General features: G+C 53.2%; 2 protein-coding genes across 5 annotated transcripts; one reads left to right on the plus strand and one right to left on the minus strand.

The window, feature by feature from the left end:
* Positions 1-784: 784 nt before the first annotated feature.
* PMM1 (phosphomannomutase 1) lies at positions 785-11,527 on the plus strand. The gene is made up of 8 exons (XM_053942534.1): positions 785-1,520; positions 1,617-1,734; positions 2,585-2,661; positions 2,829-2,920; positions 5,112-5,211; positions 6,007-6,082; positions 8,759-8,874; positions 9,645-11,527. The coding sequence occupies exons 1-8, from the start codon at positions 1,452-1,454 to the stop codon at positions 9,765-9,767; spliced, it is 771 nt and encodes a 256-aa protein (XP_053798509.1). The 5' UTR covers positions 785-1,451; the 3' UTR covers positions 9,768-11,527.
* Positions 11,528-12,892: 1,365 nt separating this feature from the next.
* On the minus strand, positions 12,893-27,545 carry CSDC2 (cold shock domain containing C2). 4 transcript variants are annotated; one of them, XM_053942543.1, is made up of 6 exons: positions 27,384-27,545; positions 24,055-24,204; positions 23,628-23,825; positions 15,409-15,674; positions 15,040-15,162; positions 12,893-14,776 (listed from the first exon to the last, which is right to left on the minus strand). In XM_053942543.1, exons 4-6 carry the CDS (start codon positions 15,582-15,584, stop codon positions 14,614-14,616), a joined length of 462 nt encoding a protein of 153 aa, XP_053798518.1. In that variant the 5' UTR covers positions 15,585-15,674; positions 23,628-23,825; positions 24,055-24,204; positions 27,384-27,545; the 3' UTR covers positions 12,893-14,613. The 4 variants fall into 4 exon arrangements, with proteins under 4 accessions (XP_053798518.1, XP_053798517.1, XP_053798519.1 ...); XM_053942542.1 differs by lacking the exon at positions 23,628-23,825; XM_053942544.1 differs by lacking the exons at positions 23,628-23,825; positions 24,055-24,204; positions 27,384-27,545 and adding an exon at positions 21,871-23,605 and having other exon boundaries at positions 15,409-15,691.
* Positions 27,546-27,560: the final 15 nt, after the last annotated feature.

The following is a 27,560-nucleotide window of genomic DNA, read 5'->3' on the forward strand; positions in this document are numbered from 1 at the left end:
GAAGTCATCTCTACTCACCCATCAGCATGCCATGGTAGGCACACTTGGATGGATTCCTATTCTGGAGTAAGTGTCCACACATTAACTGATGATAAATGTGTAACCACACCTCGACAAGTCCTATAAATGAGCATAACCCTAAACTCAACTCAAAACTTTGTATGCACCCAACTGCAAACAAAGTAGCTGGGTGCTAAGAAACCATTCTGGGAGCTTCCCTGCATCTGAGAAAAGAGTCCACCTTTCCAGAGGTGGGAGCCCATAACTAGAGTGTGATCCAGATTCTACAGAAATATCAGTGCTGGGGTGAGTAACACATGTAATACCCATCCAAGACTTTCTGACTTGCTGTGTTGTGGAGGCAGCTCACAGAAACAATATGGAAATAGCTGTCCTGATGGACTCAACGAATGTCTCCCCCCAGAAAGTAGCTAAGGATATTTTGGGAGGCAATGGCACAGAGGTGAATTATTAACATTGTTTCTGTACCTACCCCTGCCACTGAGTGGGAGCAGGAAAATCATAAACCACGATAAAAGAAAAAAACAATCTGTGAAGCCACCTGAATGCTTCTTTTTGAGAGGAATCTGGTGGAGAACTGGGAAAAGGGGTTGCATCATATCCTGGGGCAAATTATACTGAGGCAAAAACCAAACAGACCATAATAGAAGAATAAATCTCTCCCTAGTTCCAATCTAGCTCAGCACAATGAGCACTCTTGGGGGAGAGAATGCAAGCTAACTTTTGAGCAGAAAGCATTCATTGGATGTTCCACATAGGCTAGTTTTGATTTTGGAAAATAATTCAGGAATTATTGTAAGAGATGGGGGCAGGGGGTGGGGAGGGGAGGAGGCAGGATATGGGGCCGGCTGCCTGCATCATGCCAGCATAATACAGCACTGTATGAATATGGTCTGACCAGATGGTCTAATTAAATCCTAAATGACTCGTGGGGTAAATGGTAGGCAGGTCAAAGCAAAAGCTACTGGCTTTGTGCAGAGGGTATTTTCGCTTCCCCGGTGAAAATATTAACAGCATCCCATTGGAAAAGCAATGACTAGGAAAGGTACTGAACAGGAAAGTGCGTGCTGCTCCTGTCCCCTTCACTAGGGCCGAGAAACCCTCAGAGGAGCTGAACTTACCAGGTAGCACAATGCAGACGCACAGCCCCTCAGTTCCGGGGGGCGCTGCAGTAGTAACAGCGAATGTGAAGACACGCTCCACACATGCACCCTCCCCCAAACTCCAGGCCCTAAAACGATTTAAGAGCTGAAGCGGGGAAGCTGTTCAAGACCCGCACCTTAGTGTATCCCTGTAAGGGCCATGGAAACGCGGGGAAGCAGACGAGGGGTGCCCGGCACCGCGGCACGTCCCGCCCGTGCGGCCCCGGAGGGCGGGCGGCCGCCATCAGCTCCCGCGGTCCCGCCCCCCGCCCGCAGAGCCCGGGCGGGATGGCGGCGGCGCGGGGTCGGGTGCTCTGTCTCTTCGACGTGGACGGGACCCTGACGCCGGCCCGGCAGGTAGCGAGGCGCGGGGGCGCGGGACTCTGGGGGGCGAGGCCAGCGAGGCGGAGCTCGTCCCGCCGGCTGCGGCCTCACCCGCTGCTTCCCCGCCAGAAAATCGAGCCGGAGGTGGACGCGTTCCTGCGGGAGCTTCGGGAGAGGGTGCACATCGGCGTGGTGGGAGGCTCCGACTATGCCAAGATAGCTGAGCAGCTGGGGGAAGGGGACGAAGGTGAGCGCGGCGGACGAGGTCTCCCGGGGGTCACCTGTGCCCTAAATCCAACTCCAAGGCTGCCCTTGGGGTGGCTGGCCGTGCCCATTCGGGAGCTGCTGCTTGGCTCCCTCTCCCCGTGTGTGGAGGGCAGGCAGGGATGCTCCAATCCATGCTGCCGGCTCCAGCGTCAGTTTTGTACGAGCTACCTCAGAGCTCTGACAGCTTCACGCCTCACAGGCAATTTTCGCCTCCCTGCTGCTCCGCGGTGGGGTCCCCGCGGGTTCCTCGTCACGTTCCAATGGGCGCAAGGGGGCAGCGCCTGCCTCCCCCACCGTGTTCTCCTTCTCCGGCATGGATGACAAGCGCCTCTGGGCTCCAAGCTCTGCCTCCCACTTCGTTAGTGGAGGGAGGCCGAGAAATTCCCGGCTGAGGCTGATTGCTGAGTCGCCAGTGCTGCGTGTCTGGGTTGCAGGAGGAGCTGGAGTTAGATAACCAGTAACTACATCACCCCAGCAGCCTGGCAGTGGGGAGAGCACAGCAGAGAGCAGAGTAGCACGTATGTAGTTGAAAGCCAAACATTTGTGAGCCTTTATCTTAGTCCTGCAACTGATTCAGCCCGTGACCTCAGTCAGGTCGTTTCCCCCTGCATGCGTCACCTCCCCACCCGTGAGCAGAAGATAATCTCCTCATCCACTTTGCGGAAAGCAATGAGCGTAGGATGGCCAGTGGCCCTTTGCAGAGCACAGGAGCTGTGGAAAGCACAGTACTAAGGAAGCAAGAAGATGGCTCACTCAGTCCTGATCCCAGTCCTTTTTGCCCCTTTTCCCTGGCAGTAGTAATGTTTCCTCTTTTTTTCTTCCCCTCTTAGTTATTGATAAGTTTGACTACGTCTTCGCAGAGAACGGCACAGTGCAATACAAGAATGGGCAGCTGGTCTCCAAACAAGTAAGTTCAGCTCCCTTTGTAGCCATGGCTCTCCTGCCCTGTGCACCGTGGGGAGCAGTGCCTGCCCTACCCAGGCAGATGGGCAGCTTCTTCTCCCCAGTTGATACCTCTTCCAGGTGGGCTTCATGGGAAGTCAAGCATCGTCACTTGTCCTTCTCTTTTGGCAGGCCATTCAGGACCACTTGGGGGAGGAGCTGCTGCAGGATCTGATCAATTTCTGTCTCAACTACATGGCGCTGCTGAAGCTGCCCAAGAAACGGTAATGGCTCAAGCGTATACAAGTAGAAGTCATGACACTGATTTCTATGGAGCTGAGCTCCAGATCTCTCCTAAGAAGAGCTGATCTACAGAGTTTGTCTTGCTCCAGGTTTTATCTTAGCATCCAGAGGCACTGTGTAGGATCACTGTCTCCCTGAGCTGGGCACCTTGGGCAAATAATGGAGGAGTGTGTTTGCTCTGAAGAGTCTGCACAATGTTTTAGCATAATGCCTGCTCTTTTGCCCCTTGAATTTTCCTCCCTGGGAAGCAGGGTGCAGCCACCGTATGTATCTCATTTAGGACAATGGTACCAGCTTGGTACTGGTCAGGGCATCAGGCTTCACTGGTAGCATATGTTTCCAAGCAGGCAAACAATGGATCTTAGGATGGGAAGTCCAGCCCCTGAACACAAGTTTTCACACTGTTTCTAAGCCAGTGTTGCTGGCTGGCCCTGCTCTGCTCCCTACCCTGTGTTCTTCTCTGCTCTTCCCCTTGAGATCCAGCAGCCAGAGGGTGAGCTAGGTTGGTACACCTCTGCTGAAGGAAGACCAGGCCACTACCAGGACAAGAGAGGTTAGTCTTCCACTGGATCAGCTCACTCTTAGCACAGAAAGAATGAGAACTGATGGCATGGGGGTGGAAGAGGGGAGCAGGAGGGCCTTTTTCAGATGCAGCCTGCAGTTAAACCAGCCAGGTTGCAGGGTCAAACCTCACCTCAGACCACAGTTTCAAGAATACATGAGCCACCCAGGGCTTTTGGGGGCAGCAGCTCTGCCCCCCCTTGCCATGGCTGATTTTTTTTCCTGCTCTCCCCCTGTGTTTGTACAGTGAACACGAGCAGGTGAAATGAATCTGGTAGAAGTTGCTAAACTGTGATCTAGATTAGTTGTTTGATATGAGTCACCACGTGGCAGTACAAGGACCAGTGAGGGGGGCTAGGGTGGCTCCTTCCAACAGGACTGCTGGCAGAACAGGCCCCCGAAAGCACGGGCTGGGACCCAGAACGCTCAAGGCTGTTTGGTTGCCTCACTGCTGTCTGGTTACCCAACAGCCTTGATGGAGTTTCAGCTCACAAGTAGCTCTGTGAATTTAACCTTATGGGATTTCAGCAAAGCAAGGACTTTAACCCACATCTCCTGAGTCCTGGCCTGGGGTATGAGCCACCAAACCCAGGTGCCACAGAGATGCTGCAGGCATGGCTGCCTGTGTGTCCATTCCATGATGTTCCTCACTGTGTTCCTCTCCCCCAGAGAGGAGGGGGAGAGCTTTTCCTCCAGACTCAGGGTGGTAAGCATTTTATCACAGAGAAAGAGCAGGCAGGGCTGGGAGGGACAATAACCTCAGGGGTCCTCAGCTGGACACAGGAGGGGATGTCCCTCTCCAGCACAAGAATTTAAATCTATTTTCACACAGGCAGGGCTGCCATCCCCTGTTGTTTCTGCCCCACCAGTGCTAGTATAGCTGTCTGACCCCTCGATAAACAAACAATAGTAGCTGGGTTTTTACCAGAGACAAAAGAAGGGAGCAGTTTTCTGCCAGCTCAGTGCTTTCAAACCACCCCACCGAGGAAGCCGAGAAGTGACCCCAGCACAAGGTGAGGGTGGCAAGCAGGAACTGGATCCTGTCTGTGCAGGCTTAGATAAGAGCTGCAGTCAAAGGTGCAGGGGTCAAGAGGGAGATACAAAGACCCTGATTTGTGTCGCTTGAGGAGGCCCTGATTGCTCCTCAGCCTGCTGCCAGAGTTACAGTAACCTGGGCCATCCCACTGCCCCAAGGTACTGCCAGTTTCACCCAACCCTCACAGCATTTCTTAAGAGCCTCTTGGGGTAGAGGTGCCACAGCCTCATCAGGCAGCTGGTCCAGGCCAGGCAATAGCTGTCCTTGCAGTTATCACAACATTAGAAAATGTTATCTGTCATCTCCCCTAAGCTCGTTGCTTCCAGCCTATCCCCAGGGCACAGAGGGACTGTTTATTTCTCTTCTCTCACAGTCTCTTTTTATAAAACTTTGAGCTCCCTGGGACCTTAAGCAGTTGTTGGTGCCTGATCGGTGCCTGTTGTGAAGCACTCAGGAGTGGGCATGGCTTCTCTCCTCCTGCATGTTCTTGCAGAGCCTCACTAAGCAGCCATTCTCCTGGAAAGGTTGTTTTTCTCTCCCTGCCCCAGTAACCTTGTGCCTTTGCCCACCCACAGAGGGACCTTCATTGAGTTTCGCAATGGAATGTTGAACATCTCCCCCATTGGTCGGAGCTGCACCCCAGAGGAGCGAATCGAGTTCTCAGAGCTGGACAAGGTACAAGGGCCAGACCTGGGCTCAGCCTCCCCTTGGCTGGTTTTGCACGACCCCAGATCTCAGGTCTTACGTCCTCCCCTGCCTTCCCAAGGAGAAGGGAGGTTCAGCTTCAAGCGTATGCAACAAGGGGGAGACAGGACTGGGAGCCAGGAAGCCCAAGGGAAGACACAGATGAATAGAAGAAACTTGATTTCATTAGGGACCACCAATGCAAGGGGGTGGCCAGCAGGATCCCCTGTGCTGTGGGAGAGCCCCAGGGAATGAGGCAGTTATTTAACAGTGTGTTTCCTCATTTACAGTATCCAAAGATGGTCCAGCAGCTGTGTTCTCTCTCCCACTTCCCTAGCCCAAACAGAGCTGGAACTAATGGGCTTTCCAAATTGGGAGGGCCATGGCAGATCTGCTGGGCAGGTCTCTAGAGGATTTGGCCCATGTTCATACTAGTTTCTGCCTGGGGAAGCTTTCTAGGGGTTGAGGGACCAGCTGGTCTTTGCAAGATTTTTTTAGCAAAACCGGAGGCTTTGGGTTATGAACTGGGCTGTGGGAAACTGAAGCAGTTGCATTTCATTGCCAAGGAAGATCTGGGATCTGCTCCTCCCGGTGGAGTGAGCTGGTGGCCTGCTTGAACACTGGGCAGGACTGGTGGAAGCTGGCTAAACAGCATGGCACTGGGGCCCAGTGCAGGTGGGGAGGGAGCAGAGTTGCCCAGCAGACAGGTTATGCTGGTTTCTGGGAGATTGTCAACATCTAATTATTCCAACCCTCTTTTCTTCCCTTCCTCCTTATCCTCCACAGAAAGAGCGGATACGGGAGAAGTTTGTGGCAGCCTTGCAGAGGGAATTTGCTGGCAAAGGCCTGCGTTTCTCTCGAGGTGAGCAGGGAGGGCTTCCTCGGCTTTGCCTTCATCATGTTTCCCATAAAATTCTGTGAAAGGGAGCAGGAATCCCAGCTGTTCCCTCTGAGTGTCTGGAAACCCTGGGAAGAGCAGAAGGAGATTTTAGTCCTGGAGAGCTGCCACAGGGGAGTCACGTTTGCATCCATGACGTCTGCATCCATGCAGAGAGTAAGCCATGCTGCAGACTTCCCTCCCTGGGAATCGGCCAGACAGACAGGTTTCTATCCTGTGACATTATCCCTGCCTTAATCTCAGCTAGTGGAGCCCACTGCTGCCCAATGGATCTGTTCTGGCTCAAACATCAGCAGCAGAGCAGCCAGCAGAGCCCCAGGCACAAGCACTCTTCTCTAGGAATGGGACAGGAGACTAATGCACGTCTTGGCTCTGGGGTTTTCTTGGGACAGTTAGCTGCAAGGGAAACATCTTTCTTCCTGGAGGGAGAGCTGACAAGGAGGGAGATTGCAGCTCCTTGCCATGGGTTTTTGTAGGGCCGCTTCTTGGGATGCTTCTGACAGCCAGCTTACCAAAGGTACAGAGCTGAAGGAGGGGCTTGAGCAATCCTGGGTGTCTAGCCAGGACAGGGAGAAAAATGTGAGGGTGTGTAAGTTGTGGAGGTGATGCTGGAAGAGGGTCCTCTTCAGGGGTGTGAGATAAGAAGGTTCCATGTGGCAGCCCAGCCAGAGGGCAAGGGGGTGGTGAGGCTGAGGCAGTGGGTGACACTCCAGGCCCTCTGATCCTCCAAGAGCTTTTCTCTCAGAGCCTTCGCTTGCCTTCAGCATCCCGCCAGAGGCATCCTGTGCTGCCCACAGCGCTGGCACACACCGTTTGTCAGAGCAGAGAAAGACAAGGTCCCTGCTGCTGTGTGCCCTGTGAGAGCTGGACAATGGGCCTTTCTCTTGGGCTTTGGGAAGCTGCCACAAAGAGCCCAGGCCTGTTGTATAAAAACATGAAGGGGAGCTGTGGGCCCCTCGCTCCTCCACAAAGAAAATGTGGGGTGTCTCAGGTCAGGCATCTGAAAAAAGGGCAGGCAGAAACTTAACTCTTCTGCCAGGCTAGCTCCATGTGCCTTCTGGCTGTGGAGGATTCAAGGCCCAGAGGTGGTGGGAGGTCTCCCTGCAGACCCCTAGGTCCCTGCTCTACCTAGGGGAGTAACAGTGCTGGCTGGTTCACACCACCTCGATACCCTTTGATTTCTTACCTGCTCCAGCTGACATCAGGAGCCCCTTCTTGCTGCCCAGCTCTGTTTCAAGGGCTAGAATGCAGTGAAAAGCAGTGCTTTTTACAGGTAAATGGCTTTGGATGCAAAAAAAGAGGATGTCACCAAGTTTAGCTCCTGCTCTAATGCTGGATCCTGCTGTAAGCCTCCCCTGAGCTCATAGGGCATTTGCTCCCACCCTTATCACAGTGCCCTGTCCAGTTTCTCTGCTGCAAGGTGGACATATAGGCTCCATCCCCATCTTCTCAGGCTCCAAGGAGGCTTGGTTCAGGATCCCCAAACCAACAGGGACACTCCAAACAGCTGGGAAGGGGAGGTGCATGGCATCAGGACTTGCATGTTTGAGCAACCTGGGGTATCAGTGCCTCTTCTTCAGCAGGAACTGACCCTGTGATTATCTGTCTATTCACTCTCTTCTTTAGAGAGGTAGGATTATAATTTAAGAAGGAGAGTGTGAAACTCCAGGATTTCTCATGACTACTCCAGTAGGTTGCCTGGAGAAGACAAGCTGACTGGCAGGAGGTCACACATACCAGCTCAAATCCCTGTACCTCTGGATCTGACTGAGACCTAAGCATACATGTGCCCTAAGTTGCAGGCTTTATTTTGGGAAGAGCATGTCTCCTGTCTTGGTGCTGGGACAAGGGTCTCTCTGCAGCCTTTGGACACAGTGTGGCACTTGAGAGGATGGGGAAGGTGCTGCCTCCAAGCACCCCCAAAAAGCAGCAAAGTGCTGGGGTAAACTCTGCCTGGTGTAAGAGCAAGGGCTGGGAAGTTTGTTAACCCTTGGTGGCTGTGGGTGTCCATGTCCATATACATGTTCTCTGGGAAAGCTCCCTTGCCACTGTGTATGTTGGTCTTGGTGCCTCTCCAGATGTTGGCAACCCTCACTAAACTCTTGTGTCAAGAAGTCACAGGTCAGGGTCGTGCCCTTATTATGTCAGCGGGTTGGTGGTACCTCCAAGGCAAGGTCCTTGGTCCTTGATCAGTGTGCAGAGAGAGCATGCAGGAGACCCCAGTCCCTGCACAGTTAAGGAGCATCAGAAGAGTGGTTTTAGAAGGGCCAGTGATGTCTAGCAGGAGCCTAGGAGAGAGTTTGGTGCCAGTCTCCAAGGTCATTGTCCCCTGTTGGGACACAGAATGTGCTGGTGCTATCTGCAAGGCGTGACCCAAAATCTCCCCCCAAAAGATGCCTTTTGTGGGAAGAACCCTCTGGTTCCTGCTTGCCTGCAGGGAATCTGTGCTAATGTCACCCCAGTCATGCTGATGTCACTGCAGCCTGTTGCCATAGGAACAGCCTCTGCCACTATCCTAGCCATGTACCAAGAGGAACACCAAGGCAGAGCTGGTGTTTGTGGCTGCTGTTTGAGGTGGGGGCTCTCCCCAGTCATCCAGCTGCCAGCAACATTGCCTGATGCCCTCTCTTCTCCTGGCAGGTGGCATGATCAGCTTTGACGTCTTCCCAGAGGGCTGGGACAAGCGCTACTGCCTCAACGTGCTCGATGACGAGAGATTTGACACCATCCACTTCTTTGGGAACGAGACAACCCCTGTGAGTACGCCCCACTCTCCCCACGCATGGCTGCTTTCTCTCCTGCTGCTCCATCATGGGTCCCATGGTCCCACTGGTGCCGACACAGACCTTTAGTGGTGTGAGGGGAGAAGATGCTGCCCTGTGCGGTGGGTTTGCGATGCTCTCGTGATGGCTCTGCTGGCTCGTGAGGAAATCACCTTGGATTCACTATGCTGGGAAGCAGGTCCACCTCAGCATTGCTTCCCTTGCCCCAGCAGCCTCAGGAGGGCAGCAGCCACTGCTGTGGCGTGCATGACCCTGAACACAAGCCCCCAGCACTTAGGAGAGGACTCCTCAACAGCAGGATTAGCTTCACTTTCCCTTTAGAGCAGTGGGGGATGATGCTTCCTTACTGCTGTAGATCAGCTTGATAATCCACTCAGCTCTTCCCAGATACTGGCAGCTCCTGCTCCCCAAATGTGCCCATCCCACCTTCTGCTAGCCCCTCCACAGGCAGGGCAGGGGTTAACCCAGGCTCCTGGACAAGCTTTGCAGATCTGGGACCTTCCCCATCTTTTCTATGCTCCTCCCCTGGCACTGAAGAGGGAGGGAGCAGAGCTCCCAGCCCAGCCTCTTCTGCCCCCATGGGCCAGCAAAGCCTTGCCTGCCCCTGCCCACTAAGTCCCTGCCTGCTCAGCCTCTGGCTCCCAGCCCAGCTTCCCATGGGACAGAGCAAAATGTGGATTCATGGATGAGGTTGTTCTGGCAAGACCCTGCTAATGCTGTCGCTATTTTCTATTCCCCTGCAGGGAGGGAACGATTATGAAATCTATGATGATCCCCGCACTGTAGGACACAGTGTCCAGTCCCCCCAGGACACAGTCCAGCGATGCCGTGAAATCTTCTTTCCAGAAAGAGCAAATGAGTGCTGACTGCCCAGTCCCTGCAGCCCTGCCCCAGTCCCACTCTCTCCCCCCACCAGGAAAAGCACCTTCATTTGAGGAATCTGCTCAGGGTAGACCAAAAAAACACTTGACAGAGCTGGTCAGGATGTAACACGTGAGTGTGGGTGGGTGGCAGGAGGGGGCCTTGGCTGAGCAGCCCCTCAGTGCTCCCCGTGTGTGGCTGGGGGTCACCAGGCCCTCGTTGCCTCCAGGGAAATTTCTCTCTTGACAGTTCAGCTGCGGTGGGCAGTGATGCAGATGCTTTTGTGGTCAGAAAGCATTTGAAAGGGCCAAAGAGTGAGTGTATGTCCATCCTGCACTCCCTTTCCTCTCCTCTTCTCTCCTTTTCCATGCACTTTCTCGTAACACTTGTGCATGAGGGAACATGTGGCTCACCTTCCTCTCCCCCTTGCACCTTGGCCAGAGAGGCTGGGGCTGCTGAGGCTCGGGGCATTCACCAGAACTGCTCTGAGGCAGGAGGCCAGGAAGGCTGTTTGCTCTAAGCCTGTGGTAGGAAGGAGTAGCTGAGATCCCAGCTTGTTGCACCATTATGCTTTCTAATGGAGAGGTCCCCGTGTCCTTCCCATCAGTGCCACAGTGTGCCAGTCCCTCCCTGCAGATGACCTGGGAACGACAGCTTTAACATGGCTGAGCTGCTGCTCTGAGCTTTGCTCGGATGCATAAAGAAACCAATTCTTCTCTTTAGCTTACAGAAAACACCTAGGGTTTATTTTCTATATTATTCCCTATTTTCAAGTCAGACCTGGAGAATCTTGGCACTTCATGCTATGGAACAGTTTGGGGTAGAAGGATTTCCAGTGGTCTTCCCACTAATGTATCCACTGGGCATCACAGAATCACAGAATTGTTAGGGTTGCAAGGGTCCTCTGGAAATCATCTAGTCCAACCCTCCTGCCAAGGCAGGGTCACCTTGAGCAGGTGACAGGAATGTGTCCAGGTGGGTTTTGAATGTCTTCAGAAAGGGAGACTCCCCAGTCTCCCCGGGCAGCCTGTTCCAGTGCTTAGCCACCCTCAATGTAAACAAGTTCTTCCTCATGTTGAAGTGTTCCTCGTGTTTTAGTTTATGGCCCTTGCTCATCATCCTGTCGGTGGGCACCACCAAAGAGAACCTGGCACCATCCTCTTGGCATCTGCCTTTGAGATGTTTATATGCATTAATGAGATCCTCCCGCAGTCTTCTCTTCTCTGGACTAAACAGGCCCAGCTCCCACAGTCCTCATAAGAGAAATGTGTCTTTATAAAACCTTACCCAGGGCATTCATAACAGACCAAGTCTTCTTCCCTCCCCAGTGCTCAGCTTTCCATCCTGCTGCCAGAGGCATTTTAAGCAGGGGTCAACACTGGTTGACCTGAAACACCTGGTTCATAGAGCTACTGGAGGTACCTGCTCAGCAGTGTCCTCCAAGCTTGCTCTTCCCCCCATCTCATCCCACACACCCAGTTTACAAGCTCACCTTTAGGGAGACAGGATGTCCAGTGCAATTGTCATATGTCCTGTTCCTCTCCCTGGATCTTTGTGGGTTGCAAACCCACATCTTTCCTTCAGCCTTTGACCTTTTCCCTCACATTGTTGTTTTATTCCCAGCAGTTGCATTGTGGTATGTGGCCACAATGGTGACACTTGTCACAACTTGGTGCTCAAAAGGAGCTCAGGGATCCCCTCCATGGAGATGTCCTGCTTGTAGCTCCCCAAGGTACACAGATCTGGTGTTTGTGGACTTGGAGAATGTTGGAGGTTTCTGCAAACCCTCTCTCATTGTTCCCCAGGAACCTTTCTTACCCCATCCCTGCTGGTTATGGCACTGCCCCATCTCTTGGTCCTGTTTTCTCTCCCCTGTTCCTAGTTTCCTCATCGTGGCTCTCCATTTTCCACTGGCAGCTGGACTGCAGAGAGGACTTTCTCAGCTGGCTACCGCCACCTAGGCAAGGCACCACCATCCTCCTCAGGCGAGAGACACTGGTGCTTTTAGACCCAGGGCATGGCTCCCACATTGGAGCCTTGGCACTGCTGCCTGGCCACAGGAGCAGGGATACTGCATGACCAGTGCTGGTGAGATGCTGTCTCCTTCACTTGACTGCACCTCCTAACTACAACACATCCGATCTCTGATGCAGCACATTTGTATGAGCACAGCAGTCTGCCCAGCATCCAGAAATACTCAGCAAATCCACAAATTCCTCTTTCTACCCAGGGAAGATTTCTGTGTGGGAGAAGAGGACCTGTTGGAGAAGCTTGTATGCAGGATACCCTTTTCACAGGTCACATGTTTTGGCCCTCCACTGCAACCTTCCTGGAGGAATTGTGTTTTGTGATTCCTTCCTCTCTGTTTCACTGTGGATCAGGTTATGTGTGAGTCTTGGGGAGTTTATTTTTCCTGTGAGTCTATTCATAGCCAGCAGGACCTCTAGTGAGCTTGGTGATGAGTGAGGGTGATGAGTGAGCAGGGTCTGGCCTTGACGGTGTGGGGCACTCTGGTGGCCTTAGGGGCTGAGGTGACTTGCACCTTTGAAGTGAAGGGCATTTCCTGCCTGTCCCTGAGACCCCTTTGCCATGATGCTCCTCTCATGGTGGGTGCCCACAGCGTAAGTGGGGGTTTCTCCCAAGGACATGAGCAAGCAGACGTGGCAGGCCCCATGCCTGGGACTGTCTTGGTGTATGGATCCATATCAGTGGGAGATGGGCAGCTCCTGTCTGGCTGATGACAACTCTTAAATGAGAAATATATTTAAATACATAGCTATGTATATTAAAAAATTAAAATCAATCCTATTAAAGCCACAACACGCAGCAGCTGGAGGCAGTGTGTGCTTTGTGCTGGGCTGTGCTGGGTGAAAGGCAGCCAGACAACATGCAAGACACTTCAAAGTCCCCACAACAATGGGGGACCAGCCCCACTCCTGGTCACCCCTCAGAGTGAGCAGCAGCCTCCTGTCCCAGGCCCACAGTGTGGAGCATCTCCAGCACCCTCGGGGACATACTGTGGGAGAGTCCTTTCTGATGTCTGGATAAATTCCTGGGTGCTCCAGGTACTTTACCTGAGAGAGTCACTGTGACACATGCACACAGGACAAAGAGCCGGGATGGGCAGGGCTCATGGGAAAGTCACTTTTAATGGTTTATTGCCAATGTTACAAAGGTTGACACATGGTCAGACAGGCGGGAACCACACCAGAGTTTGTAAAAACACCAACAAGTCTAGGGTTTTAGTTTATTTCAAAAAAAAAAAAAAAAAAAAAAATCCAGCAGTTTGCCTTGGCCAAGCTGACTGCATGTCCTGGGGATGCCTGGAGCCTGAGCCAGAGTTGCCACAGCCTCTGGGAGAGCCAGGCTTTGGGTTGGCAGTGAGGTGGGCTGGAGGGTCCTGGGGTAATCCCCACACCAGCATGGATGGTCCTCTCAAATCCACAGGGCCCAGCTGTCCTGCGTGGCACCAGCCTTGCTCTGCTCCTTTCCCCACTTAGCCCTGTCGCCAACAGAGGCAGCAAAAAAAGTGGCAAACACCCCTCTCCATCTATGCTGAGCACCAGCAGTGTCAGCAGCTCCTGCTGGCATGGTGTTCCAGGAGCTGCCTATCCCCTCCTGCCCTGCTCAGGGGGACCTGGTGGCACCCCACTGTCCCCAACCCTGCTTTTAACCCCTTAAGATGCTGGTAATTCCTGGAGCATGAGCACTGTTTCCCTGGGCTGAGCTCAAGAGCAGCCCAGTGCATGTTGTCCCTGTCCCGGTGCCCTCTGCCCTGTCACTCCCTAGGGCTGTGGGAGCCCACCTGGCCAGGGTATGGCAGAAAAGACCAAAACCAAAGTTTGTGCTTTGTATACAAGACCCTGCCTACACCGAGGGGCTGGGGAGGAGGTGGCTGTGCTCGCCCCATGGCTGAGGCTGCTCAGACCCCTCAGCCCCTCACCGCCCCAGCAAGCTACAGACATGCACACACGCACACACACACACGCACACGTGGGAAGGGGGTCCCCAGGGGGCCGGGGGGCAAGAGAAGGAGGAGAAAGTGTCTGTCTCCCCAAAACCCTGTCAGCACTGAGCCAAGAAAAGTGCATTACTGCCCAGCAGCAGTGGGAGCACAGAGGTGCCAAGTGCCCCATGCCCAGGTTCAGCCCCTCAGGCACAGCAGCAAGTGCCCCGGGTGACCTGCCAGCACCTGTCTGCCTCTTAAAACCAAATTTTTGCTTTCTGTAAACCAGTCACCTCCCCGTGGCACCGCTGACCTGAGATCTTGTGATGGAGGGATGTGGCTCAGGTGGGTGCTGTGAGCTGCCAGCGATGGGGATGGGTCTCAGCCACCCAGACCCCGCACAGTGATATGCCACCCCACACCACCCTGTTTTGTCCCTGTGCCAGGGCATGTCCCACTGCTGCTGTCCCACTGTGGACTGAGTGGGGTGCCCATATTGCCAGAGTGGAGTTCAGGAGGGTGAGCTGAGCCACCCATCCTCTCCCCACCCCCTCCTGCTCTCAGTACCTGCTTCAGCCCAGTAGAGCTGGAGGGCTGGGGTATAGGACTGGTTCCTCTATTCCCCATGGCCTCTGGAGCAAGGAATGGAACATGGGGCTCGGTGCTGCCCCTGGAGTTGGGGGACAGTCAGGGAGGGCTCTGCTTCCCCTGTCCCCCTCGACAGACATTTACAAACACACACAGAGAAAGGAAACCGTAACCTTATAAAAGACACTGAACGCAAACGCCTGCATGTTTGGGGGCAGCCCCAGCCCCGCCGCCGCCTCGGCTCCCCCCACATCCCTTGTTAGTGGCTGGGCAGGCTTGCTCCATGGGGCTGAGTGGCTGACGGCCCTCCTGGGCGCCTAGGAGCCGATGATCTGGCCAGACCATGTCTCGTGCTTCGTGTGGGGCGCCAGGTTGGTGAGGACCACCTCCACTGCCTGGAACTTCTGGTTCTTGGGAGGAATGGGGCAGACCTTGTACGTCACCTCATCCCCCTCCACTGGGACATATTCTCCCTCGATGCTGCAGGAGAGGAAAGGAGAGGTGGTGGTGGTGCTGGTGCTGCAGCCAAGAGATGGACCCCTGCCCCAGACTACCCAGAATAAAGGAAGGCACCTGACCCACCAGTTGTGCCTTGGAAAAGAAAACCCACTGGTGATGGAGGGTACAGGACAAGCAGAGACCCATGTCCACCCCATGGAGACCCCAGCCCACAAGTCTTCAGCTCCATGCAGATGGCATGGCTTCCCTGGGGTCTTCCAGCACTGCAAAGCCCTGGGACTTACTCAGACACATGCACGAAAATGTCCTCAGTGCCATTCTCTGGGGTGATAAACCCATGGCCCTGGGAGCGAGAGAACTGCTTGCAGACGCCCTTGAAGATGGGGCCAGCAGAGGCACGCGCTGTCCTACAGGAGGAAAGAGAAGATTTTTCACTGGTGGCACTTGCCCAGGTGGAGGCACAGGGCGAGATTTTTGCTATGAACACGACGGTTCCAGGCCGAGTGCCTGGCACCCACCCACAGCACTCTGGGCAGGGGTGTGCAGCAATGCTGGGCACCACAGTGGCAAAGTGCACCAGGTGCAAAGGGTTCTGCAGGCACTGCAGGTGACCATGGCTCAACTGGACATTCCCAAACCCGCCAGGTACTTACGCCGAGTAGGTCCTGGTCCTCTTGGTGGGGAGGGGGCTGGGCAGGTCCCGTAGCAGGAGGTTGCCCCGCTCCCAGATGCGGCTGCCCTCCCGCTGGAAGGGGAAGGTGGGCCACACCGGTGACTTGGGGGAGTGCAGGGGTGGCACTGCCGGTGGGGCGCTGGGGTCCGATGACATGGTGGGGTCGGTGGGCTCCTCCGTTTTGGGATCAGGCAGGTGGGCAGCAGGAGAAAGGATGCCCAGGCGTGTGGGCCTACTGCTGGTGACCTGGGGAGCAAAAGGGGCTGGGGGGTAACAGGGCCTTCTGTGAGGCTTTTGGCACAATTTGCTGCCAGGAATTGTCCCTCGGCTCCCAGCCATTTGTGGGAGCAGGGAGCTCCCACATGCTGCCAGCCTTCAGCGTTGGACACCAACCTCCAGCACCGGGAATTTCCCCAGGAAGCCTGTCCCAGCTTGGAGTCACCTGGGATGTTCCAGAAAATCAATCCCAAGGGAAAAACCAGGTTTGTTCAACCTTTCAATTGAACAATTGAATATGTGGGATAATCCCACATATTTAAGGTGAAGTCATTAAAAAGCACACCCTGGAAAAAGAAGCAGTGGAGCATGGGCTGCCACAGGCAAGGACCATTTTGGGAAGGATGCCCATGCAGTGCCAGCATGCCTGGGCCTCCAGTCCCACACCCTAAGAACTTCCCCCATCCTGAGATTTCTGATAAAAAAAGTGAAGAAAAAAGGCTGAGACAACAGGTCAGTACATCAAGGTCAGGGGGCTGAGATCTTCTCAGCATAGGAGGTTGCTTCAGCCCCACTGGATTTAGGACACAACCCCAACCCCAGCCAGCAGCTGCTGTCCATCCAGGCACATTCCTACAGAAAGAAGGAACACCAGGAGACTGTAGTGAGGCTGCCAGCAACCCTCATGCCCCTCAGGCACCTCAGTCCAGCCACTACACAAGCACAACCTCCAACTGCTGCCATCATCAGGCTCCAGTTTCTGAAGGCATCATGCCATTCTCAAGGAGTTAAAGCCCTAAGGTGCAGAAACCCTGCAGACGGAGCAATCACAATTGTGGACACTCTTGTCCTTGCTGAAGAACCCCAGCATGAAATTGGAGGGGCTGTGCATTTTTAAGTCTCCCAGATGCTCTGATGTGTGATCAGCACTGCTGCCACTTGCTCAGAAAGGTCTTGCTCTGTTGATTTTTATTCCAGTCAGTTGCTGCATCTGACGCTGGTGCCTCTGTTCCAGGGTGCCCCACACCAGTGGTTGCTTGAGGGCACCTCTGTTTGGGTGCACTGGGTGGGGGCTCATCCATTTCCATTGCTCCTCGGGCTCAGGAGTTTCCATCACCTGGAGCTGAGGAGCCCAATATCCCATATACCCCATCCCCTTCCCCAGCAACCCCATTAGCCCTTTTCCACCCCACTGGGGCATGCAGCATCTTTTGGGACAACACCTGCACACACCAGGAAACACAGAGAATATTTAATTTCTTTTCTTACTCACCGTGGCCTTTTGAGACACAAAGGCCCTGGGGGGATGCACAAAAGGGGGTCACCTCCACTCTGAAATTAGCAGGCACCAAGGACATGGGAAAAGATTTCTAGAGCAGCTGAAGTGTCAAGGAGGGACCAGGCAACTCCTGTTCCCCTCACCCTCCTCCACCTTCTTCCTCTGCCAGGGGCTGTGCCTGCCACTGGGCCCCCACAGCTGCCAGTCCAGCTTGGATTCTGCCATGGGGTGCTGTCCATATGGGCCTCAGCTTCCTAACAGCTACCCCCTCTCAGCCCTGAAGAGCTTCACCCCCGGGCCCAGGCAGTAAGGGCCACACTAGAGTCCTACTCCAAGGCAGAAGCCACCACGTTCCTCCTGCCCTCTGAGACAACTTCAGTTGTGGCTGCAAACCCCTTCAAACCGTCTTTCCCTTTGCTGGCTCCCCACCCACCCCCACACCAAACCCTTCCTTGTGCTTCAATGGCTCCTCTCCTCCATGCAGCAACTGGCTGCCTGCCATGCCATGCCTTTGCTCCCATCCCACCCCACACAGGGGCTGCTCATCTTCTGCTTCCATGCCCAGGTTCAGCATCTATTTCCCCCAAACCCTGGCTCAGCATCTCCTTCTCCTGTTCCCATTCCCAGGCTCACATCTCCTTCCTCCATGCCTAAGGAGCTCAGCAAGGCTCAGGGAGCACTCAAGCGAGACACCCCAAAGCCAGACCAGACACCGAACTGCTTCACAGCTTCCATCTGTGCCCCCATTTGACCACCCTGCCTGTGCTGGTGAGCAGCCTGGCCACTTTAGGGCAGCAAAAAGTGATGTGATCCCCATGCATTTCTGCAGGGTTTGTCACTTTCCCAGGAGGTGTTAGAATTGGAGGAGTGGGATGATTTGAGGGAAATGGCCCTCAGTTCTCTGCCACATCATGAGGCTGTCACTATGAAAATGGCCTCACCATGGTGCACCTCCTCTGTGCGGCTTTCTCTGACAGAGGAGGCCTTTCCATCCCCCCACCAGTTTAGGGACAATGGAGCGTATTTAACCTGAATAAGGATGCTTGGAGCAAACTATTAGTATGCTGAAGGAGTTGGTTGGCATCCACAAGGGGCTGGAAAAATGGAAGTTTCCCAGAGGCAAAATTAAAATAAGGGAATGTGCATTTGGGGGAGCTTGCAGGGACAAAACAGTGTGCACTGGTGAAGTGGCAACCAAGAATGGGTTTGCCTCAGGTTCACCTGTGGGACCAGCCCAGGCCCAGGTGCCCTGGAAGGCTCCCTGTTTTGTAGGACGAATGGTGGTGAAGAATGGGAGCTTGCTGGGCACTGCTGAGGAGGCAGACATTCTGCTCCTGAGAGCTGAAGGAGCAGCAGAGGGTGCCCTCCTGGGCTGCTGTTTGCCCCCAGGAGCTGAGCTTGCTCCTTGTGGGAGAAAAAGTGAGGTGCAATCCCCTACAGGCACTCTGAGGGCTCTCTGGATGGCCCATGGGGATGTTGGAGGGCAGCACTAGTATAGGGTGGCAGCTCACTGGGGTAAACACTGGGACAGAGCACAGCAAGGCTGTAGGATCCCTATCCTTAGCGGATACACTGCCTGGACATGTCACGGAGCTGCCTGCTCTATCTCCTGCTTGGAGAAGGGGCTGGAGCAGAGATCCCTGTCCTGGAGCCAGGCCAAGGCCGTCTCATTCAGCCAGCAGCAGTCAGCCCCTCTTCAGGATATGGATCAAGCATCCCAGATTTGTTGGTCAGCCTTGGTGCCCAGCAGCTGAATTCTTGGCTTTGGCAGTGCTGGTGAAGCTGAGATTGCTTTGAAGGTGAGCTTTGGCACATGGGGGACTCCAGGGCTGTATCCTACCTCCCACTTCATTTAAATCCCTGCTGCAAACAAAGGGACCAAGGAAATTAAACTCGGGGCAAAAGCAGGCTGAAAGAAGAGTGGGAACACAAGCATATCTTCACCAATGTCTCCTCCCCTCCCCGCCCAGACACAGATCAGGGAAAACCTCTGCTGTCCTCCTTCCCTCCCTGCTCTCCACCCCACCATCCTCTTCCCAGTCATTTCTCCACAATGCAGCTCCAGCAGGAGACAAGGAGGGAGGGAGTACCTCAGCACAAGAGGCATTTTCACCCTCTCCTCAATCTCCTGTGGTCATAGTAATCTCTGCTGAGGATGAGAGCATCTCTCCCCACCTCAGGTCTCTCCCGGCCTGGCTGACACCACCCCACAACACTCTGTCCACCCCACGCACGTATATAGCGCAGGGACGAAATCCGGGTCACTTGAGGAAGCAAGTGGAGAGACTGCAGCAGCCCGGCTCTGCCGCGGGGCATGGGAAGCCTTTCCAGAGTAACCACCCTCCACTGCCACTGCTGGACCTCCACCTCGCTCCTCCCTGTCTCCTCTTGGTGGCTTTGCTCCGAGGGTCTCCCGGGGTGACAGTCCTCCGAGGCAAGGAGGCAAGTGGCTGCAAGCCCAGGGCTTCCTGAAAGGATGCTCTCTATAAAAAAACACCTCCTTCCCTGTCCACTTTCTCTCCTCCCCCCAAAAAAAAATCTCAAAGCCAAACCCCAGAGCCCTCTGGTGACAGAGTCTTCTTTGGCAGCAGAAGCCAGCTTTGCTTTTATATTTTTTGGAGGACAGGCTCCTGAACAAGCGGAGCTGACAGTCAGGAGCCCTTGCAGGCGGAGGCAGGAAACCCAGGCCAATTAAGGCAGACAAGCAGTAGACACATCAGCTTTTATCTCAAGATCCAAGTACCCCATTCATCAGCAGCGACTGAAAGGTCTGCGGTTTATCAAATAAAATCACTGTCTCTCTCCCCTTCTTTAAAGCCAAACACATTGACTTGGGTGCTGGCTGTGACCTTGTTTAACTAAACAGCCTTTCAAGGCCCCCTAGAAGTGGGGAAAGAGCCTTTTGAAGAAGCAGCAGCCTCTGTCTGCCACTCCCCGTTCATTAGTGGCAGCGAAAAAACCCCCCTCACGCTCCCTCGCCCGGGCGGGGGAATACATATTTAATTAGCTTAATCGCCCTCGGTGAGAAGGCCCTCCCGTGCGGCGTTTCTTTGTGCTCCTTCCCATCCGCTGGAGCCCCCGGGATGCCCAGGATGGATTGGCGGATGGGTGGCCGCTTTGCTGGCGGCCCTCACGCTCCGGCTCTGGACGTGACCCTTCGGCTGGCCAGACCGTCGCCTTTCTGGGTAATTCCCTTTCACGGCGCCGCTTCTCTTTGTAAATCCCCAGCTCGGATGCTGCCTGCCACCACACTCGGCTCTCCCGAGTGCCAGTGCTTCCCCCGCCCCAGCCAAGGAGCTGGGGGTTATTTTCCCTCTGCTGCCTTTTGCAGCAATCTCCTGCACGGGCTCTTTCATGCCACTCTCCATCACGTTTTCTCCATCCCTTGTGACTGCCAATGGTCTCAGTTGAGGAGTCAGGTTTACTACCCCTCTAAACCTGCCCCAGTAGAAAAAAAAAAAAAGGTCTCTGTCAAAAAGACACCCCATCTCCACAGCCAGCTGCCAGCCGCCATCTCCTCACCCCGTGGAGCACAGAAAGCAATGCTCTGGCCCGCTGCCATTCTTGGGGAGGCTGATGCCCCCCCAGACTTAGCTTGTCTAGACACAGGCTGAAACAGAGAAGAGCTACACCCCTCCAGACGCATGAGCGTGTCCCCAGAGATCAATGCAAAACGAAAAATACAATTTTTCGGCTGCTGGGCATATTCACCTGCCGAGGGACCCAACAACAACACGGTGGCCAGCAGAGATCCCAGGGGGGCTGCCATGAAGGGCAGGAACCAGCTGGGGAACCACGATGGTTCCAGGCAGGGGTTTCTGTGAGCAGGGCCACTGCAACACTGGCTGGGCTATGTTTCTCCATCCTTCCTTCCTCAGAGAAGGCTCACAGCCTTAGTGTCTGGCAGATTTTTATAAATGCTGTCTCTGTCTGATGCTAATGAAAGCCTCTCAGCTCCCCCCTCTCCCGTTTTTGGTCACCAGATCATGTTAAGAGTTAAATACGAAGCAAAGCAATTTTCTCACCTATCCTGCCTATTACAAACCCCTTTGATGAGACAAATTACTATAGGAAAAATAAAACTAGGCAGTTTTTGGGCAATGCACACTGACAGCATCTCCTTCCCAGCTAAGCCAATCACACTCCCAACTCCAGAGATCTTTGCTGAGATAGTCTCGCCTGTGATACAGCCTGCTTAGCGCTAAAATATGAATGTCACCTTTATGGATTGATTATAAAAAGCTCCCTTAGTCAGTGCTGGGCTGCCCAGTTCTCAGAGAGGCCATGAGGGAAAGCAAGCAGGCTGACAAATGCAAAGGAGAAGCAAAGGGAGAAACCATCATGGAGGCTTGATTTACCTTTTAAGCACGTATGCATAATCATCATTCCCAAATACGAAATTTGTGAGATTTGTTTACTTTCTTTTGATGTTTTTTTTTTTTTGTTTTTTTTTTTTTTTTTAATTAGCATGACATCTGTTCAAAGACATGGCACAGACATCTTCGTCCGTGTCCTTCCTTCCTCCTTTGTGGATCTAACTTGCCATCGGCAGGAACAGTGCAGCCAGTCCAAAGAAATCCCAATTCCAGCCCCTATCACTATCAGCCTACTTTAATAAGTCAGATTTTTCACAAATTGCCTCCCGCTCACCCGGCAATCCGAGAGCTGGATCCCAGTTGAGCTCAGCCCTCCGTGGCAAAGCCCTGGATTATTTGCCCCCAAGCTAAAGCAGACGTGCAACATTGCCGCCGCCACCCCCAGGGGAGTTATTGTTCCTGAGGCTGGTGGGGAATAACCAAACCGGAGGGAAGTCACGCTTCATCCTCGCACCTCTCCACTGTCAAAAGGAAAAAGCAGGTTTTAAAGAAAAAGGTGGTCCGTGAAGTTTAATCTCCAGCTACAATAGCCCTGGCGCGCTGCATGGCCATTGTGCCTCCCCTTACTCACCTCCTTAGCAGCGACGGGCTCCCTGGAGCTGCGCTCTGCAGAGCATCGGTGCTCGGAGGGGCCGGACGCTCCTCCGCTACCTTGCGAGGAGCAGCGGTCTCGCCTGCAGCCCGGCTCCAGGGGGCTTTCTCGGCTGGCTGCCTGCCGGCTGATGGATCTGCGCTATCTGATGTGTGGATGATGTGCGCCTCGAACACACACGCATCCGCACGCCTTCCCTGACGTCAGGGCCGGGCCAGGGGGAGCGGGCAGGTGGGAGGGATCAGCTTGGTCATTTCTGAGCTAGCTAGGCTTAAAGGAGAAAGTCTGTATGGGGGGCCGGAGGTGACGAGGGTCGGCCCCGGGGGGGCTGCATCGCTCCGGTTGCGCAAAGTGACGCACACCGGTGGCACAGCCGGACGCAGTGGGGCAGACCCACAGGCTGTAGGGACAGCAAGGTGGGGTGCACTGCAGGCAGGGATGCAGACAGGGTCCCTCACAATGGGTGAAATCTCTCCTCTGTCGCCCCAAGTCTCACTGGTGCCTGTAGCCGCTCTTCCCGCCTGCCCAAGCACCCCTGGGTACTACAGTCACCGCCGGTGCAGTAGGAGAGAACAAGAGGCACATGCTGCAGACCCACCTTTACTGCCCCATTCCCTCCGGGCTCACAGCGAGCCATCACAAACCCATGTGCTTTCTAAGGGTCTCATTTCTGGCAGTGCACTGTGCCAAAAGATCTTTCCTTTCTGTTTTCCCCTGTGTTTGTGTGACCATGTTCAGGGGAGCCACCTCTGCGGGCAGAGACCATGCCCTAAATTGGCCTGAGACTTTCTCAGTCGGGGTGTAGGGCAGTGGCACAAGGGCAGAATCGTTTGCTGATTCCATTGGGGAATAGGGTGAGGAGTAATGGGGTTTAAATTACAAAGAGTAAGATTGATGTTAGACATTAGGAAACACTTTCTAACAGAACAGACAGTTAATTACTCAAGTAGATTGCCTGGCCAAGCATCAGGGTCTCCATCATTGAAGGCTGGGAAGAACAGGCTGGGTAGGCATAACTCAGGGGGGATTTAGATGATATCAGCCTCATTTTGGAGTAGAAAGGTAGTGAATATCAGCACTTTACCAAGCAAATCCCTGTAATCCTGGAATAAAATTTACAACCCCGAACAACCATGGGGCAGTACCAGTGCTGCAGGGAGCTGTTATGGGCATCCTGTGACATGGGGTAGCTGTAGGTTGCTTTTGTTTCCTTAAACTCTTTCCTTGATACCTTCTAAGTAGCTGAACATGGTGATGTTGTTCCAGAAACAACCCTCAGGGCTGCAGGATGGTGCACAAGTTGTGTGGGAACCACGAGGCATGGCACAGAGTCAGGAGAGAGGGTTACAACTGCTCCACCTGGCTATATCCATGCATCCGTGCATCCATGCATCCATGCATGCATGCATGCATGCATCCATCCATCCATCCATCCATCCATCCATCCATCCATCCATCCATCCCAGTCCTGAGTGTTGATATGGGGCTGTCCCAAGAGCTTTGACAGAGGGATGAGATCACAAAGCACTTGTCTCTCTCTCCTGTCAATGAATTATAAAGAGAAAAGCTCCACGGGCAGCAGAGAACAGCCCATAGCAAGGCCACCAAGAAGCACTGAAACTCCAAGTCCCAGTGGGTTCTGCCATTGCCCATCATGCTATGTTTGTGGCTTTTCAAGTAGTTTCCAGGACAGAACAAGAGCCACATTCATGCCCTACAGACACCACAAGTCTTACCTCTCCAGTCTACTCTTCAGAATTTTGCAAATGAAGGGGAGGAGGCCCCAGCCAGCTCTCAGTCTCCCCTCTGAGTTTCTCCTGAGATGGCTTCTCCTTTCTTGAGGGACAACTTTGGCTCTCCCACATAAAGGCTCTTGATGGAAAATGCACAGGAACTTGAAGTACATTTGGCTGGAAGGTGACTCTGGGCATGTGCTGCAGCGGAGGAGGCAGAGAGTCTAAAGCAGGCATGCTTTAAAAATGATAAAAGGAGAAGAGGGGAAGCTTTGATCAAATAGAGAGTGGGAGTGGGGGTGCCAGAGATGCCTGCAGAGATGGAAGCAAAGGCAGGAGCGAGGAGGACTTTTTATGTGAGAAGATACATAATTCCTTTGGAGTCAATCAAACAAGGGCTAGAACTGTTGAGATGCAAATTACCACTCACCTCCCCTAGCATCCCTGAGCCAGTTTTCTCCAAGAGCCATGGGCATGTGGGGACAGAGGAGATCTTAAACCAAGTAATTTGGGGGATCCTTTCATTTTCATCAAAGGTTCCAATCCTTCAGGTAACTTCAAATATTATTTTCCAGTTTTCCTGTACAATCAAGAGAATGAGAAATGTCTGGTATTTTCTCTTAGGGACAGAAAAACTCTTCTGCAACCCCTGGATTCCAGCAGCTAAAGCTTCAAAAAAAAAAAAAAACAAAACACCCAACCCAGCAATGGAGAACCATGCTCTGAAATACTGGAAAAGCCCCAATACTGCTGAGAGAGAGTCTAGAGACTTTAAGGCTATGTGTAAAAAGGTATGTACAGGCATTGTGGATTTCTGGGTATTCACCATGTCAGTACTACTGGGAGGAGACAACTCAGCAAAACAAAGCTGTTCACATCATCTCCAACAGCCAAACACTTCAGCAGCAGCAATAAATATAGTGTAACTCTGAGCACTACCATTAGCTGAGGCAACACCCATATTTTACAGAGCATAATTTGGCTTTTTTTTATATTTCTACATTGAAGACAGCACTTATGAAATATGTAATTCCTCCAGGGATAAAACCTAGGTGGGAACAGCGCAACATTTGTCATGCGGAGACAGCCCAGGCATGCACCACTTGGGATTGGGGAGGGGCTACCTGAAGAAAGTGAGACTGGAAATCATTTCCCACAGCCTGGGATGTTACTGGTGGAGGCTGAAACACTGACATCCAGACTCGGCTCTGGGGTGATTGTAGCCTGGTACTAGAGGCAGTGAAGGTCATCCGACACTGCCATCACCATTTCTCTGCACACATTTCAATTCAGTTTCCCCAGCATGAAATCAAAGTACCTGCAAGTTTCAGCAAAACACACGGCTGCACAGAGAAGAGGAATGTTATTGTCCTTACTGAGGAGTGGCCCACAGCATTCAGTCCTTGTTGGCAATCACAGAACTGATACAGGAGAGAGATTCTGCCCATCTTGCTTGGTGTCAAGCACTTCATAGCACATGAAAGACCTCACTCATAGGACCCAAGACAGCATGAAGCAAGGCCTTGCAGACCTGCTGCTCACACAGCTGTTTTTTGGGGGCTGTGGATAAGGCTGAAGGGAGATGTGACTGCTCTGTATTGGGCACCCAAAAGCCCCCAGTGGGGCACAGCTATTGGAAGCATGGAAAATATCAGCTCAAGAATGGGCTAGGAATGCTGATATAGAAGCATGATATGCTGATAGAAGCATGATATGCTGATAGAAGCATGATATGACTGTCCAAATCCACTTCTCTCCATCTCCCATGTTCTCCCAGGTATTTCAGTCTAGTATTCCCTGAGATTATGCCCCTACTTAACCCTACAGTTCTTATATACAGTTCTTATATACAGAGTAATCACCTTGCCAAAACCAACAGTGCCTAAGTTCTCTCTCCTTTTATTATACCAAAGCTATTTCCTGCCCTGCTGTCAGGACAGGGTTGAGAACAATTTGCTCTTCTGAGCAAAGTAGCTACAGACACCTGCAAAAGCTGCACTAGGTAAAGGTCAAACCTTGCATTGCCAGACCTACATGAGGCCAGGACAGAACAGCAAGGGATGCAGCATGTGTGCCAGCAAAACTGTGCTGTGCTGAGATTAGCACAGCCGTGACTGGATTGCAGGAAAAAGGAGCCTTTGTAAGGCTCCCTGAAGTAGGACAAGAAAAGCAAGAAACGCTGGGGATTTGGGTTGAGGTGTTCTGATAGAGTGGTGTCTGCTGTGCTTGCAGCGGAGCTCCTTGCTGAGAGAGTAGGTACTGCTCCAAGAAAAATGCTGTTCTTCCCAGGTGACAGGGGAAATCTTGTTTCTGGGCCCGCTATTTAATACTAACATGCCAAACATGGGCAGACCAGCCACGTTTATTTAAAAAAAAAAACAACATCCCCACAACCTAATAGACCCTGATGAAACAGAGTAAGTGAGAAGAAATCAACACCTCCTTATCCAAGATGGGTACCTTCTTAATGAGGCCTAACCAGGGTATTTCCAACCTTGTTTCCCCCTCCCTTTCCCAGACAGCTCAACATTTAATGATTTCTTACCTAAACTGCTCGTTACTGTCCCACCACACGCTGCTGGGGAGCATGGGGGATGACACACTTAGCCTTAGCATCAAAGCCATGATGCTGACAGTGCAGTTTTCACTGTCAGCCAGGGATGTTTGGTTTTTCTGGCGGATCTTTTTTTAAGCACACTTCAAACAACCTCCTTTCATTTTCCCTGACAAACCTTAGACGTTAGCACACCCCCTTGTTTTCTGCCATCCCTCATGCTGCTTCTCCCTCACGCTGATTCCCTCACTGCAGAACACACCGAGGCCTCAAAAATTATACAATGGGGGTTGGTTTCTCTTTGGCAATTAACACTCACAAATTATTCCAGCTCTGTATGGTGGCAGTTTGTCCCTGAAAAGAACCTTGACCTAAGCATTGGGCAGACACAGCTGTGAGGGACTTCCAGGCGCTAAGAGGATTATAAACCCACCCAGCTTTGCTGGAGATGTGGGCAAACAGCTGAAGAAATGGCAGAGACTTTCATCTTTGGGCTCCTGAGTGCAAGAGAGACATGGAGCTCCTGCAGCGGGTCCAGCAGAGGGCAACAAGGATAATCAGGGGACTGGAGATCCTCTCTTCCGAGGAACGGCTGAGGGAGCTGGGCCTGTTCAGGCTTGGGAAGACTGAGAGGGGACCTCATCAATGTGTATCAGTACATGAAGGGTGCCAAGAGGCTGGAGCCAGGCTCTTCCTGGTGGTGCCAAGCAATAGCACAGCAAGCAGTGGGGCAGAAACTGGTGCACAGGAAGCTCCACCTGACCGCGAACAAGGACAATTTCACTGTGCAGGTGCCCGGCCACTGGAACAGATCGCCCAGAGAGGCTGTGGAGTCTCCCTCACTGGAGAGGGAGCGCGATTCCTGTGCCGTGTGCTTTGGGATGAACACCATATCAAAATGGCTGGAAAACACTTTCTAACACAATCTGAAACATTAGAAAGCAGGCATTCTTTATCTACATAGGACACATAGAAGACTGTCTCTGAAAATTTCTATTCTCTATGTTATTTATCAACCCTGCTTGAGCAGGGAGGTTGGACCCGATGCCCCACCGTGGTCCCTTCCTATCTGACCTGTTCCGTGCTTTTGTGATCTTTGCTGCCTTATCTGGATTGGAGTTTACGAAAATGATAAATTAAACCAGAATAATCGCAGTTGAGAATTGTTCTAGCTCTGGCACGGGAGAAAGCGCCCAGAGACCCACCTGCCAGAGGTGGAGGGGAAACAGAGAACTACACAGCATCCCTGCAAAGGACGCCCGGGTGCTGAGCCCCTTTCCACGTCTATATTGGCCAAAACCAGCTCACGCCGGGGATCACCGCATCCTTCCCCGCTCCGGTGACAGCGGGGCCGAACCCAGCCCGGCCCCGCCCCGCCCGAG

The sequence above is a fragment of the Vidua chalybeata genome, chromosome 5 (genome assembly GCF_026979565.1).
Source record: "Vidua chalybeata isolate OUT-0048 chromosome 5, bVidCha1 merged haplotype, whole genome shotgun sequence".
Classification (NCBI taxonomy): Eukaryota; Metazoa; Chordata; class Aves; order Passeriformes; family Viduidae; genus Vidua; species Vidua chalybeata.